At 37.1% G+C, this 15,833-nt stretch overlaps 1 protein-coding gene across 4 annotated transcripts in view; it reads left to right on the top strand.

The window, feature by feature from the left end:
• Window positions 1-15,833, top strand: part of CTNNA2 (catenin alpha 2) — a 1,066,300-nt gene that overhangs the window by 1,002,580 nt on the left and 47,887 nt on the right. For all 4 annotated transcript variants that reach the window (XM_081068568.1, XM_081068571.1, XM_081068569.1 and 1 more), the window contains 2 exons: window positions 1,193-1,306; window positions 9,676-9,857. In XM_081068568.1, coding sequence (XP_080924694.1) covers window positions 1,193-1,306; window positions 9,676-9,857 — 296 coding nt within the window. The remainder of the gene's footprint in view (window positions 1-1,192; window positions 1,307-9,675; window positions 9,858-15,833) is intronic.

The following is a 15,833-nucleotide window of genomic DNA, read 5'->3' as shown; positions in this document are numbered from 1 at the left end:
AACAGTGCAAGATAGTATAGAGTCCATGCTTCAAACTGTCCAGACGTAGAAGCCTTTGAAAAAGGTATAACCTCTCACATCTCAATTTCCCTATCTGTAAAATGGAGATAATTGTGTCTACATCATAGGGCTGTTATAGAAACTGTAGAGTTAGTGTACGTAATGCACTTAGAGAAAGCAGTGACAGGCGCATGGAAAGCACTTAAAGCACGTTGTCTATTATTATTGTCATTAAAAATGGGGAGGGATTTTTTATTTCTGGTTTTATGGATTCATTGATAACCTTTCTCCAACACTGACTGTACATGTTGGACAGCATTTCATCTAACTCTGCTCACTTTAAAACCATTCCATACCTCCAGTGTTTGCCTGATTTTTAATGTGAAATAAAGAAACAACTATAGCAATGACAAAACAACTTATAAAGAGCAATATGGAGCCAGACACATTGGAATGATTGGGTCTAAATGCTACTTCTGTTATTAGTTAGCTCAGAGACATTTGGATACTTTCCTTCTCAGAACCTTGCTTTTCTCAGTAAAAAGGAGACTTCTCTATGCCTTGAAACATAGCAGCCACAGGAAAGAAAACATATACATGTACAGTGGATTTTGTTGGAGTTGGGGGTTACGATTAGCTGGTTCAACAGTCAGGGCACAAAATGCCCAGATCTCACATTGGCAAAAAACCCTGGTTCTGCTTGAAGTCTCCAAACATATTTCATTGTGCTGTATTGAGCTAATGGATACTATTTATGAAAGAGTTCTTTAATCTTTAGTGAGTATGCAGTAATTTATTAATCACTTAAAAATATGTCTGAATGAATCGGTTTCAAAATCGCAAGGAATAATGATGCCTCACCTCTAGCTTAGTTTTGTATGGGTTGAAATAGCACACAAATATAATTTTTTTTACAATTAGAAAGCATGTCATATAAAGAGTTAGACATGCTACACCTACAGGAGGAAGTAATAAACAAAATGCATTTTTTAAAAGGAGATCAATTAGGGAAGCTTGATTTTTCTGACTCTATTCTAGCCAATACCTGCCTACATGACCCCCTCCGCGTAATCCCCTACAAGCTCTCTTTCCCGGGGGCTACTTAGCCTTTGCAGTGATGAAGTGTATGGGGGGCGGTGAAGCTTATCAATTTAACGCAGGCTGATTTTTCTCTTTTCCTTTGTATCTTTAGACCCCAGAAGAACTAGAGGACGATTCTGACTTTGAGCAGGAAGATTATGACGTGCGTAGTCGGACAAGTGTTCAGACCGAGGACGACCAGCTCATCGCAGGGCAGAGTGCACGGGTGAGTGGACATCCAGGACTGTGGTTTGTGGCCCAGTGGCTGCATTCACCAAATTGCTTTGAGGGAATTTCTGATTTGCAGGAACTTGGAATCCCAGGTTCATGGCTCTGAAATCTGTGCTCTCATCTGGCGTTGTTTTTAGCAACTCACATTTTACACAATGGAAATAACCCCCACTGCTTCTGATTCCTTTTAACTCAGTTCTCTCTGCATCACTCAAAACACAATAGCTACAACAAAGCAAACCCTTATGTGTATAATGGAGTTTGTTGGGAATGGGGATTACGATTAGATGGTTCACAACAGCCAAGGGCACAGGAAGTCCAGATCTCACATTGGCACAGACATCCTCATGTGTCTTGAAGTCTCCAAGCTTGTTAACAGCACAAGAGGCAATGACAAATGGAGAATTAGAGTACTCCTTTTTTACTGGGCTGTCATTGCTCCATACTCTGGCCTAGGGACTCTATAAATAAGACCACCTCTTTTGAAATTGCCTGAAGGCTGTCAGAATAGAGAGAGAACTTTTTTCCCCAATACCTAATTTGGGCCAGGGCGGTAGCCCTAAATCTGTCTTTATGTGATAGAAAAATAAATTATAGAGACATACTAGAAATATGCCAGTTGAGTCATCTAGCAGGAAGCAAAGAAAGGTGACTGCTCTTGCCTACATTTGAACATTCCTGAACACTTTGGGACACTGTCCTCCAACACAAGTGTTCCAAAGAGGATCCTGGAATCTGACTAATCTGATCAGCTGTATCTCCTTGAGGGCAGAAGCAGGTAGTCAAGACCCGTGGCAAAAGATGAAATCCCTGGAAATTGCAAAAGACATTGAGACTCTCCTCTCTTTAAAAGCTCAATTGCCACAGGGTAAAAGCAATCCAATTATAATAGAGCTGAGAATTAGATATTTTAGTTTTCTGTTAGGTTTAATGGCAGAAAAGATCATCAATAGGAAGCATGAGGCTGAGAAAGAGGTGATAAATTCGGATAAGGATTAGGAAACACCAGAAAGCTGACAGGGACTTAGAAACTGTGAAAAAAGAGTAAGAAACAACCAATCAGAGGTTAAAATAAAGAGGAGTCAAAGAAGACTAAATCTTACGCGGAGTCAAGAAAGTCTTTGTACTTAAAAACCTAAGTTCTCTTTTGTGCTTTATATCCCGATCGTCTCATGTAACAATTAAATAATCCAGAAAATATAGATGGACATGTTTAGGTGAAATGTGAGGGTAATAGCCAGAATATTAAAGGCATCTGGCTTTGATTTCAGACAGACTTGGATTTGAATTTTTTTTAATTTATTGGAGTGACATTTGTTAGCAAAATTACATAGATCTCAGGTGTACAATTCTGTATTGCATCATCTATAAATCCCATTGTGTGTTCACCACCCAGTCAGTTCTCCTTCCATCACCATATATTTGATTTGGATTTGAATTTTAAAGCATAGAGTGAGGAGAGTGAGGACCATATTCAGTTACATGTTGCTGAATTTCCTGAACTTCCAGTCCTATCATCTGTAAAATGGGTATAGTAAACGTATGTGATAGAACTCTTCTGAAGTTTTAGTTAATATTGGTTAAAAAAAAAAAAGCAATGAGGATAATACCAAACATATATTAAGTGCTCAATAAAGAGTGGCTGGAAAATGTTATTCTTTGGAAGAGAAATCTCTTCCGATCACAGGCTGGTGAAGGTCGAAAAGCATGCACAAGAGTAGGAAGCCCCCTACTTTCTAAAATTTCTTATAGACTCTCTTTAATTCCGCCCCCAATGTAGAAAATTGGGAAGTTCATTAAGCTGAGAGTTTTTTGAGACTATATTGGCATAACGCTAAACTAATTCATCAACCGAGTCATTCTTCTTCAAAATTAAGTAAAACAAGCATTTTATTTTTACGTCAATGACAAAGGGCAAGTTCGAGTAATTCATCCAAACTTCAATCAGTTCAAAATCAATTTGACTGATTGCAGCTCAGTATTTATACAGCCCAGTATCTGTTGACTTGTTTTCTCCAAGACCAAGCAATGTTGTACAACCCTTGTCATATTTTATATAATAATCACCATCTTTCAAAATATAACAATTAGTCCCACTTTTTACAGGGAGGATGCAGTCCCATTGTACTTCCATTTCATGAATCTTTCTTACATTAGACATTGAGTCAAGTCTAGGTGGAAACAAAAGTCAAAGGGCACCCGTCTATATCATCTATTATTTCTTCACCCGATGGGTGAAAAGAAAATAGTCTCTTTTGAAAATTTTTTTATTGTAAATTATGAACATGGTCCAGGGTAGTAAGAAAAAAGTCCCCCTATAATCCAGCACTTGCTGATTTGTCTTTTAGATCTATCATCTGGTCTGTGTGACTAACAGCAGACAACTTCAGTTATTGAGTCAGCTTGTTTTAGCCTGTAATTATATGATGACAAATCAGAGACATAGAATTATGGCTGTAAGTTGGAAATATGAGGGTGCATCGAATTGCTGAGATGACACAGATGGTTGAACTTTTGACCAGAGAAGTGTTAACTTGGTCAAAATCGTGAAGGAGGCAAAAGTGGTCTTTGACAGAGGCAGTTGCTCTTTCCAGCAGCAAAGCCTCCCTTGTTAATGGCCTTATTTTGTGTTCTCATTTAGACATTCCTCTCTGAAAATATTAAATTAATCTAAAAGGTGAAAGTGGAAGAAAAGCTTTTAGTACCCACTCCAACGTTACTCTCAAAGTCTGAAGTTAGAGTGTTTATTTCCTTTATGTGTCCCTATGTGATGCTTTTCTACAACATTTTATGAGAAAGAGGGGAGGAGGAAGGTGAGAGAGAGAAAGGGAGAAGTGGAGAGGAGGGGAGGCAAGGGAAGAGAGATTGCAATTAGGAGAGAATGAGAATAGTCATACCCTGGTCTGATAAAATCCAGAAGTGATCAGACCTTTTGATCCTCAACATGACTTCTTATAAGCCCTTTCTTCGCAGGATGATAGAACTAAAATTGATCAGCAACAACTCGTAGGCACTTAACCTTGGTGACAGAATGTATTATCTCGAGTCATGCTGACCTGATTTTAAATATGGGGTCAGCCAAGCTGTGTGACTTTGGGCAACATCTTCACCTCTCCCTGCCTCATCTCTTTGTTTACATACACAGCTGCTACCTGGTAATGTCATTTGGAGAACTGGGTGATAAAATGTATCATAGGATTTGCCACATAATGTTAAGTGGATGGAGATGATGATGATGCATGTAGCATGAGCTAGTCATTCATTAGAAGAAGGGCCAAATGATTTAAACTGAAAGAGCTGGACGATTGAGGCAATCGTGAAATTTTTTACTTAAATTAATGGAATTAATTACTTCAATTTTCCAATTCACTTCACAGCCTGAGACTGGTAAATTCAAAGGACCTACACCTTAACAACTTATAGTTATTAACCTGCTGTATATGCAAGGGAATAGAAATGGGTACGTTGAATTTTAGCCCTTTTGCTCATTATTTGTGAACATTCATCTACTTGAAACCTTAATGTCAGACTCTTGCTCGGTGTTTGAGAAACCAACACCTGTCAGTTTGGAAGCCCATAGACCTCAAAAGTCATTTTTCTTTTTGAGATTGGAAAAATAATTATATCAAAAGCTCCTTGAGATTTAGATTGAAGAAATGATTCTCGGTTGAGTGGTTGTTGGCGTGGATTAGTGATTTGTACTTTTATTTGATAAGTAGAGTTTATAACATTAATTTTTAAAAAAATGGTTGGCTGTTTAAAGGAAAGGCTGGGAACCTGGGCTGGGCGCGGGGTAGAAAACTGTGGATTTAAGTCTCTGATGCCACAGATTTGAGCCCTCAGATCAACCAGATCAGCGATCTGGAGAGGTGTGCTTGGTACTGTGAACGGGAAGCAGCAGAAACTATGACTGCCCCAGGTGATCACATCACACAAACAGAAACGCTGATTTGTTCCCTTTCCTCTTGGCCATGAAAATCATTTTTCTCACGTTCCCTTAATTTGAGGGACTGGACAATTGCATGTTATTTATTTTGTATTCAACTTGATTTCAATGTAAGCAGCCTCTATTTTTTTTTTTTTCCCTACCTGGAATGGCTTTAATGTGTTAACATTTCAAACTGCTGAGTTACAATGATAAGGTCTAATTAAAACTCATATGTTGAATTTTAATTTGATTAACTTGCAAATTTTGCAGATTGTCATCTACTGTTTATAGATAACCTTTTTTTTTTTTTAATTCAAGTTTCAGAAAAGGTCAAGTATGAATTTTTAAAAGCCAAGAGCATTTTAAAAATATTTTGGAAGAGACTTGGCCTCATTGATAGCTACATATGCAGAAGCAAGTGTAATGACACTTGCGCCCCAGTCACACACCATTAAGTGCATTATGCGGGTTGAGCACCCCTAGAGTCAAAATAACAACTTCCTTTGTAAATCTGCATTGAAGGGGCCAGTGTTTCTTTAGAACTGTGCCCTTAAGACATGTTTGCTAGTTCTGATAACTCCTCTCTTACTATGTTGATGTAGTAAGTGAAAAAATGCTTAAGCAGTAAATCAAAAGATATTTATTAAGCTTCTGTTCTGTACAGGGTGCTGAGGCCCCTACCCTAAGGAAGCTCCGAGGGAAGTCAGAGGTAGGACATTTATAGAAATTAGAGAAATGAGCAAGGCAGTTAATATTCAAATGCTAAACTGCACAATTGAAACTCAAGTGATACAGTTCACAGAGAAGTGTACAGCCTTCAATGCACAAAGTAACACTTTCAGGACAATGAAAGGTTCATTGCTTTCTGTTTGGGGGTTGAATGTAGAGTCTGAAGGTTTGCAGGTTAGGTTTATAGATTCTGTTAAAAAGAAGTACCTAGTGAATGCTTTATATTGTGCTGGTTAGGACTTGTGAAGTCTAAGTAAAACACAATTATCAATTTTATATAATGAGGACAAGTTAATCTAGGACAGCACTGGATCCTCAAACAGGAATGGTTCAGGAAAAAAGAGCATAATATTCAATTTCTGCAAATCCAAACCTATCTCAAATGCATAGGAATAGCTGCCTCATTTTAGTATAATATTGCATATGTGAGCTTATAACAAACTCTTCTGTGTATTGACCACCGTTTTAAATACAGTTTTTAAAAGTACTTTTAAATTTTTTCAAAATATACTATTTTAACTACTTTAATTATAGTATTTGTACCAGGCTGGCTATTTAAATATGGGTTGTAATTTGTGTATACACACACACACACACAAATCATGCACACACACAGACACTCAAATACTATTTATATATAGTCACATACATGCATGCATGGAGTTGGTAGACATGGCTGTCTATTAGTAAGATGTAGTGTCCAGGCAACTGCTACGTAGTCCAAGGACACCTTTATGCAAATCAGACAAAGACGCCCCTTTCTCTTGACAGATAACCCCTCATCTCTAGCATGCTCAGCCTGGTGGACAGCCTGGTGATTTCAGCAATACTTGTCCCCCTGGGCCGGGACTGCTGTGCAGAGTGTAACCTAAATGGGTGCGCACGGTGATCCATGTGCCCAATGGTGAAGTATGGTATTAGCTGGCCTGAATTGGAATCCTATTCCTACAGCTTATTTGATATATGATATTGGAAATGTAATACATTCCTCTGGGCCTTGGTATCGTCATTAATAAAATATGGCTAATGATAGTGTTAATCTTGTAGAATGATTAAATAGATTAAGGTTTTTGACATAGATAAGACTGCACAGTACACAGCATGCAGCACATATGTCTGTACTCGAGGAATCATATCAGTCTCTTTACAGAGAGTCACATAGACAAAGAGAAGGGACTATCCCTTCTCTTTGATGGTAACTAAGTAATTAGCTAGAGGGGTAGCTGGAAAGGAAAACTAATATGGAAATGATGATAAAATAATGTTAATCATATAGCCATACATGCTTACTTTTGTTTGTTTGTTTGTATAAAACACTTAACACATTTATTATTTAATTTGTTGTCCACCATAACATTTTGCGATAATTGTTTACTATTCTTATATTATATGTGGATATGTTAAGGATATGATCTAATAGTAATGAGGTCTTAGCCCAAGTCAGTGACAGAAGCTGGCTGAGCCCCGTTCTTCTGAGTTTCTGTCCGTTGATATTTCCATTAGACATCAGCTACCTCTCCTTCTAATGATTCACTCACATTAGGAGGAGCTTTACAATTTAGGAAGCAATTTTTTTGTGTTATTTTACTTGTTTTTTGCAAATACTGTAGGTCCCCCAAATCATGCTCTCTTGGTTTCTCTGCTGGAGAATAGGTGTATCCCAGAACCAGAGGGATACTAGGGGTTACATTCTTATCCACATGTTCCTTCTGTGAAGCAAGTTACACTTGGTTCTGTGAGGATGCAATCAGGTGATGTCAAACATTTCACTGAGGGACTGTTATATCAATGGTGTTTTAATAAATAGAGTTGATTCTCTTTATTTGCGGTACTTACAAAGACTGACAATTAACTTCATGAACTTGTTGCAATGATGTTGCTAAATTTTTTTGATATCAGAAATATTATTCATTATGAATTTGTACCAACTGGACAGTTAACAAAATTTACTATTTGGAAGTGCTGAAAAAAGACTGTGTGAAAAAGTTAGGTTACCTGAACTTTTCGCCAACAATTCATGGCTCTTACATCACGCCAATGCACCAGCTCACACGGCACTGTCTGTGAGGGAGTTTTTTGGCCAGTAAACAAATAACTGTATTGGAACACCCTCCCTAATCACCTGATCCAGCCCCCAATGACTTCTTTCTTTACCCAAAGATTAAGGAAATATTGAAAAGAAGACATTTTGATGACATTCAGGACATCAAGGGTAATATGACAACAGCTCTGATAGCCATTCTAGAAAAACAGTTCCAAAATTGCTTTGAAGGTGGACTAGGCGCTCGTGTCAGTGTAGAGCTTCCCAAGGGGGGTACTTTGAAGGTGACCATAGTGACATTCATTAATGAGGTATGTAGCACTTTCTCTAGGATGAACTTAATTGTCAGACCTTTGTATGTTCTATAAAGTCACCATGAACACTTAATCAGCACCTACTGAATCATTGCTCATAGGGGAAATTCAAGGTTAGGTTCCTGAGTGATGCTGGTCTCAATGTTTCCTTCAGTCAATCACACATAATCTTGTTTAATGGGTGCTTCTGTTTAGATATCTTACTTTCTTGTTTTGATTCACTTACACTGATTTCATACAGCCAGGAGCCCTATAACTCCTGCCTGACATGAAGCTCACCTAATACAGGTATTTTCTTCACATCACAGCCTTCTTGTGTGCTTGGGGCTACTAGGCAGCACTCTGGTGATATTCTTGGGTTGTACAGCAATATCACCAACAAAAAGTACAAAGGTGTGGAAAATGTGGAACTAAATACACCATAGGAAGGACACCTTTATTTGTGTGAGTGCTGAAACCAGAAGGCAGAGAATCCCTTATTCAACCTCATCTGGGAACATGTGTGTTCCTCATTTTCTGCAGCTCTGTTCATGTCTGTGAATGACTGTGAAAGTACCACAAGTATTAATTAGAGGTTGTAGATAAATTTTAGAGAGTAGGCAAATGTGCAAATAAAGAATCCATGAAAAATGAGAATTGACTTTCTTTTTCTACATTCCCTTACCTAGCAACTTATTGAAAATCAGCCTTTGCTTCCTAATTTTTTATTTTATCCCACCACATTGTTAGGCTTTATACAGAACTGTGGTCATCTCAGGATTTCCACAGAGGTGGTAGATGAGGGACTGGAATTAGGTAAGCCATCCCTGGAATGCCCAAGGTGGGGGAGGGGGTGGCATCTAATCATGGACTCCATCATTAACACTCATAGAAAGTCTGTCTACCCCACCCCACCGCACTCCACTTGAATGCTCAGATAGTGTTTAAAATTCCTCACTGGCAGAAGGCCTTTTTTTCTTTTTTCCTTTCTCTGATCAGATTTTGGTGTTGAAAGAGATGTAGTCTTTCATCTAGTAAAAGTTTCCAGAGACCAAATATAAAAATTGTCAAGAATAGATTCTTTTGAACAAACATATGTCATCAAAGCAACAGAGAAGTTATGTTACTGTCAGTGTGTATACCCTTGGATCTCCATATTTTTTGTATGTGGGCGTGGGGATAGGGAATTTGGGGACCTTCTCAGATGTCTGTGTTTGGTCTTCCTGGGGCTGGAGGGCACTTTCCAGAATGGTGGAGCAGCCTATACATCTTGTCAGTGTCTGGCTTTGCCATTAACTGGAGGCAGAGTCAACCTACTGTTTGAACTTCCTTTGTCACCATTAATTAGTCACACTTTTCTGTAACCCACACAGGCCATCATGGCGCAACTACCACAGGAGGAGAAGGCAAAAATAGCTGAGCAGGTGGAGATATTCCACCAAGAGAAAAGCAAGCTGGATGCTGAAGTAGCCAAATGGGACGACAGCGGCAATGATATAATTGTGCTGGCCAAGCAGATGTGTATGATCATGATGGAAATGACAGACTTCACAAGGTGAGGCCCAGAAACAGGGAGATGGACATTTTCTCATTAAACCCAGAAGCCTAGCAGCATATATTAACATGCAAAAGCTTGCTGGAAAATGAAAATATTAAATGAAAGCAAGGTGCTGGTATTATAAAATCTACATGTGTAAGTCAAAATGATCGGAACCTAATTCTTAGCAGATAGGTCTTTTTGGTTAAGGAGAACAGATTCATTTTTGTAATTATTATTGTTTTAATTATCTATCCTACATCAGTCATAAAATCAAACCCTTGAGGATTGGGTGATTCATTTTTGTTCTGTGCTATTTTGCAATGTACTTAAATATTATTCTGAAGATAAGGTGAATGATTTGTTAATATCCACTTGGGAAAAGTATGTATCTATACATATGTGTGCATGTATACATGTAATATGTTTTAATGCTGGCCCAAGATCTAGCATTACCTTCAGCTTGTTTTTACCCTTACATTCAAAGGATCAGGTTCAACAACCTGATTCCATAATTTTGACAGATTAATTAAAAATTATATGTATTTTATTCCCTTTGCTCTGAGCAGTGCTTTTAATAAATCAAGACACCAGTCAGAATTTTGTCAGGGGCCTTTTCGTCATCTGGGGTCATCACTGTTTCTGCCTTTGCATTTTCAGTCTCCTCTGTAAAGGGAGGTGACATTTTTGTCTTTCCTACCTCACGAAGGTCAAATAAAGGCAAAGCAAAGCTCACTGAAAAGATCCCTGGATTTTGATCCAACTATCAGGTGATTTTGGACCAGTCTCTTATTGTCTTTATTTATTTGAAAAATGACGAAATAATGCTTTTCTTATATATTTCACAGAAGAGTTTTAAATTCCAAAGAGGTAACACATTTGTAAATTATGCTGCCATACAAATATAAGCTATCATTGTACTGTAGATGTTTTCCCCCTGGGAACATAGAAACACGTAGACCTGTGTCTTTGGTCAAAGGTGTTTTAATAATTCCACATGGCATTTGTTACTAATACTACGGAAGATATACAGCAATGTCTAAACATCACGTTATGGGTGACAATTTTTTTTTAAATGATTGTTGAATGCTTCTAATAAGAACAGCCTGTGATTAATTATAGGTTATAATAAAATATGGAACGTCCCTGACTCATCCACCTTACCCTTTGCCTCTAGCCAGTTTGTACTAATGGCATTGCTTGGCCCTTTCTCCAAATATTTTGAAATTTTTTTTTTGTCTTCACTGAAATGATTTTACTGTTATGAGCGTGACCTTTGAGACTTTTAAATGTCATTGTATTCATTAGAAGTTCAAATTTGTAGATTTAGTTAGTCTCTTTTAGCTTCACAGATTTATTTCACACACACACACACACACACACACACACACACACACACATACACACACACACCTAATAATAGGAAAAAGTGTCTGAGCTATTTTTTAAGCCTGAATTTCCTACAAATCATACTATCATGGGAGCCTCAGTCATTATTTTTCAAGGCCTGTGATGACTTAATTTGCTTGCTTTCAACATTATATTAGTACTGTATCTGATGGATATTATGCAATCCATTAATAACATCACTTGAACAAATATTCTCATTAGTTTAAAGTGAATAATGAATTTAGTCATGTTGCTAGTTTAGATCAAGAGAACATTTTATAATGATCTACATTATATATAACTGTGGTCAAAGAAGAGAGATGTTTGAGGAGGTCTTGTAAGATATTAAATCAGACAGATTTTCTATTAGTCAAAGAATAGTTTTAAAAGTGAAAAGAAGGCCGCTTCAATTTTCTAGGGATTTCATATAATCATTTGATGCTGATTTGAATAATGAAATGTCTAGGATTCTACTGGTGACCATGTGTCCCACTGCCTGATGAGTAGTTTTGTGCCCATTTGTGAGGGCAAAGGGAAGAGTACAGGAGTTAGTGACCAGAGATAAGAAAAGGGTGTGCATTAGAAATAGAACACTGGAAGCTAAAGTTTCTGCCTCTATCTGCAGAGCTTCTTCCTTTTCAAAGAGGTGGCTGACTTGAGCCTTTCTTTGTGGCCTCTCTGCTAAGTTTACTGCACTTGGTCATGTGTATTATTATTATTGACCTTGCATTTTCCCCTTCAAGGAGGAATAATATTTTCAGCTCTATACCTCTGATAGCTTCTGTGTACTATTATGTCTTAGTTAAAGGAATTGAAACTCGGCTACTCTTCTCAAATCATATGTTTAAATGGAATTCAAATGCAAAACAAATACTCTTGCATTTATCTTATTTTATTCTTATCAGTAGCTAACTTTAATTTGATTCAGTAATCTCAATGATATGCACACCATTATTATTAAAATTGGAGAGGCTCTGCCTCATTTTTTATGTAATAACTTCTTCCTGGAGGATAAAACTGCTATGCCTCATGTCTTTTTGCTGTTCTTGACTACCACCTCATGGGCGATGGCACAAGCACCGTCATGCATAGGGTGAATCCATAATTCTCATGTCATTTTTGGGAAAGAAACAGCATGTGCTAGTCTTGTGTTCCAATAACGAAAGGTGTGCAGATGACAGCAGCACAGGAAAGAAACCCAAGTGTAACTGTATAGCAAGAGACAAAGCTGTCTTTTGAGATTAACCATAAATTCTCATCTTGAAAGGAACAGGGTACAGGCTAAGAAAAAATAACTTTTAGGGTTACATCGAACTGTGAAATACTGAGGACTAGACTCAAGCATCATGTAATCACCCCACTCTTCTCAGATACTCACTACCTCAGCCTAGGTATTGCCTGAATGGTCTTTCAGTTTGAATTCTTGAGTCCTGTCTGTCCATGCCACACCACATCTGTCCATTAAAGAGCAACCATTCAGCTCCCTTTGCACAAAACTTTCGTTAGCTCCTCTTTTCATAGAATACAATAAAAATCTTCAGTTTACCAACTAAAGTCTACATATATTAACCCTTAGCCTTCTAATCAATTGGGTTCACATTTGTACTTCAATGTCAAGGCCATAATATAAATGTCACTGCCTTAAATATTTCAACTCATATCCCTGTAGTCACCACTGACCGCATTAATCTCAAGATTCATTCAACTTTTCTACTGTGCTGTCTTCGTACTGCTTCAGCTGATTGGTGAAAGTAATATTTCCTAAGCACATATTATGAAACCGTGGTTCTGAATGGAGGCTTCTGTGATTCAGTGCATTTGCAAATTCATTCCTTATATACTATATCTCATTATTGGAGAGTCATATTATATGTTGACAATTTAGAGGCATTGCAAAAGCTATAGCAAATAAAACTTTTTAATTTGCAGAATTTGGGGTATTGAGTACATTGACTTAGAATGTATGAACACATTGCCTTTTCATATTAATACCTGCTATCTTTTCATGAAATAAATATGAATTGTTGGTCAATGATAGATAGCGGTGATATAGTGATAGTTTTGCATGCCTCTCTTTTTATTTCTTTTTTTGGGGGTTGGGGGGTGGGGATTTACTATTTCCTGGAAAACCATCCAATCATTGACCTTTGTATAAGTATCACCTATTACCAAAAGACAGAAGGTTACACATATCTGTATAGTAGAGCCACTTCTACAGCTTCCCGTTCTTTCCAATAAAACAAAAAACATGTTCCAGATGGAACAATATGATGGTTTCTGTCTTTAAAGTCACAAATTCTTCAAAGCACCTTTAAAACACCCAAAATAGAGAATCTGGTCTGAGGTAGGAAAACACAAAGGGTGTAAGCCATCATTTTGAGATGCCATTGAGATGCCATTGGAGCCATTCCCTTTTTCAACATTGCCTTCCAATGATAGAAAGGCTTAGACTCTGATCTTGTTTTTTTACTGGGTCTGATACATATGTTGCATATGAATTGATTCATAGATGATAGCTAGCTAGCTAGATTTTTTTTTCTGTTGGCCATTTTTTTTTCTTGTTTCTATACCACTTCACATTATTCAGTTGACTGTGGCTAATTTAGACTTATGCCATCCAATAGAGTAGCCACTAACTATATGTGGCTATTTAAATTAATTGTTTTTCATTGTGGTGAAAAATATATACAATAAAATTTACCATTTTAACCATTTTTAAGTATGTGGCAGTAAGTACAGTTCTGTGGCAGTAAGTACATTCACAGGGCTGTGCAACAATTATCACCATCCACATCTAGAAAATGTTCATTTTTCCCAACAGAAACTCTGTACCACTGAATGTTAACTCCCCATTCCTCTATCCACTCAGCCCGTGGCAACCATCATTCTCCTTTGCATCTCTATGAATTTAACTACTCTAAGTGTCTCATAGAAGTGGAAACATACAGTATTGGCTTTTTGTGACTGATTTACTTCATTTAGTATAACGTTTTCAAGGTTTAACCATGTTATAGCTTGTGTCAGACGTCCATTTCTTTTTAAGGCTAAATAATATTTCATTGTATGTGTATATCATATTTTGTTTATCCATTCAGCCATTGTTGGACAATTAGATTGAGTCTACATTTTCGCCATTGTGGATAATGATAAACATAGGTGTACAAATATCTCTTTGAGATCCTGCTTTCAGTACTTTGTTGTATATGCCCAGAAATGGAATTGCTGGGTTACATGGTAATTAATCGTTTGTTTCAGTTTTAAAGGGAAACACTGTACTGATTTCCATAGCAACTGTTCCATTTTATCTTCCCATCAACAGTACACAGAGGTTCCAACTTCTGCACTTACTTGCCAACACTTCTTATTTTTGTTTGTTTGTTTTTATAGTAGCCATCTTGATGAGCTTGAGATGATATCTCATTGTGATTTTGATTTGCATTTCCTTAATGATTAGTGATGTTGAACATCTTTTCATGTGCTGATTAGAGCCATTGTATATCTTCTTTGGAGAAATGTCTATTCAAGTCCTTTGCTCATTTTTTAATCAGGTTGATTGAGTTTTAATGTTGAATTATAGGAGTTTGTATATATTTGGACATTAACCCCTTGTCAGATATGTGATTTGCACATATTTTCTCCGATTCTGTGTGTTGACTTTTTACTCTGTTGATTGTGTCCTTTGATGAGTTAGAGGAAGCTGGATTAAGGGAGTATACAACATCCCTGTATGTACCTTTGCAAATTCCTGGGAATTTATAAATACTTCAAAATGTAAAGTTAAAAATAGAATAAAAATTGAATAAAATTAAACTCAGTTCCTCATTCACACAAGGCACATTTTAAGTGTTCGATAGTCACTTGTGATAAGGGGCTACTATATTGGACAGTGCAGAATTATAGAACATGTCCATCATTACAAAAATTCTCCTGGACAGCCCTGCTCTAGACACTCTGATGTCTAAAGGAGTTTTAGAATTCACTCCCAGCCTATGCAATGATGGCGTGAAAAGAAAATGCTACCCTTGCTACATAAGCTGAACGCAGGGTCTTTTCTTTTAAACATACTGATTACTCCATAGTTATGGCCCAACTACTAGTAAAGACAGCTACTCAACCTGGTACATAAGCAGAAGGAAATGAGTAATTTTCACCACCCACCTCCCAAAATGACACAACTATCTTTTCTATTCCCCTTGTTTCTTCTGTTCATGATGTGAGGAAAGTAGATTATGTCACGGATCCTATACTCAAAGAAATCTGGGCCTTGAACCTTTCTTAGAAGTGTCTTGCATGATGATCAGAACCATATACTAAATATTCAGGATTTTCTAGATGATTAAAAGAATTTTCTTATTTCAGCCTCATGAGGCAATGAGTAGGGTGCACATGGTTTTAACTGCACCTCAAGTACTCATGAATATCTAGACTCGGGCAATTGACAATTTTTCTTGTGTTATTTTTCTGTGTAATTATAATGGTTTCTATTTTTATATTTGCATTTTATTTTTTATTTGATATTTGTATATATTGCAAGATGATCACCACAGGAAGTCTAGTTAACATCCATCACCACACATAGTTGTAAATTTTTTTCTTGTGATGAAA

Source organism: Rhinolophus hipposideros (genome assembly GCF_964194185.1).
Source record: "Rhinolophus hipposideros genome assembly, chromosome: 12".
Classification (NCBI taxonomy): domain Eukaryota; kingdom Metazoa; phylum Chordata; class Mammalia; order Chiroptera; family Rhinolophidae; genus Rhinolophus; species Rhinolophus hipposideros.
The sequence above is the reverse complement of the archived record's forward strand: the minus strand, read 5'-3'. Positions and strand labels throughout refer to the sequence as shown.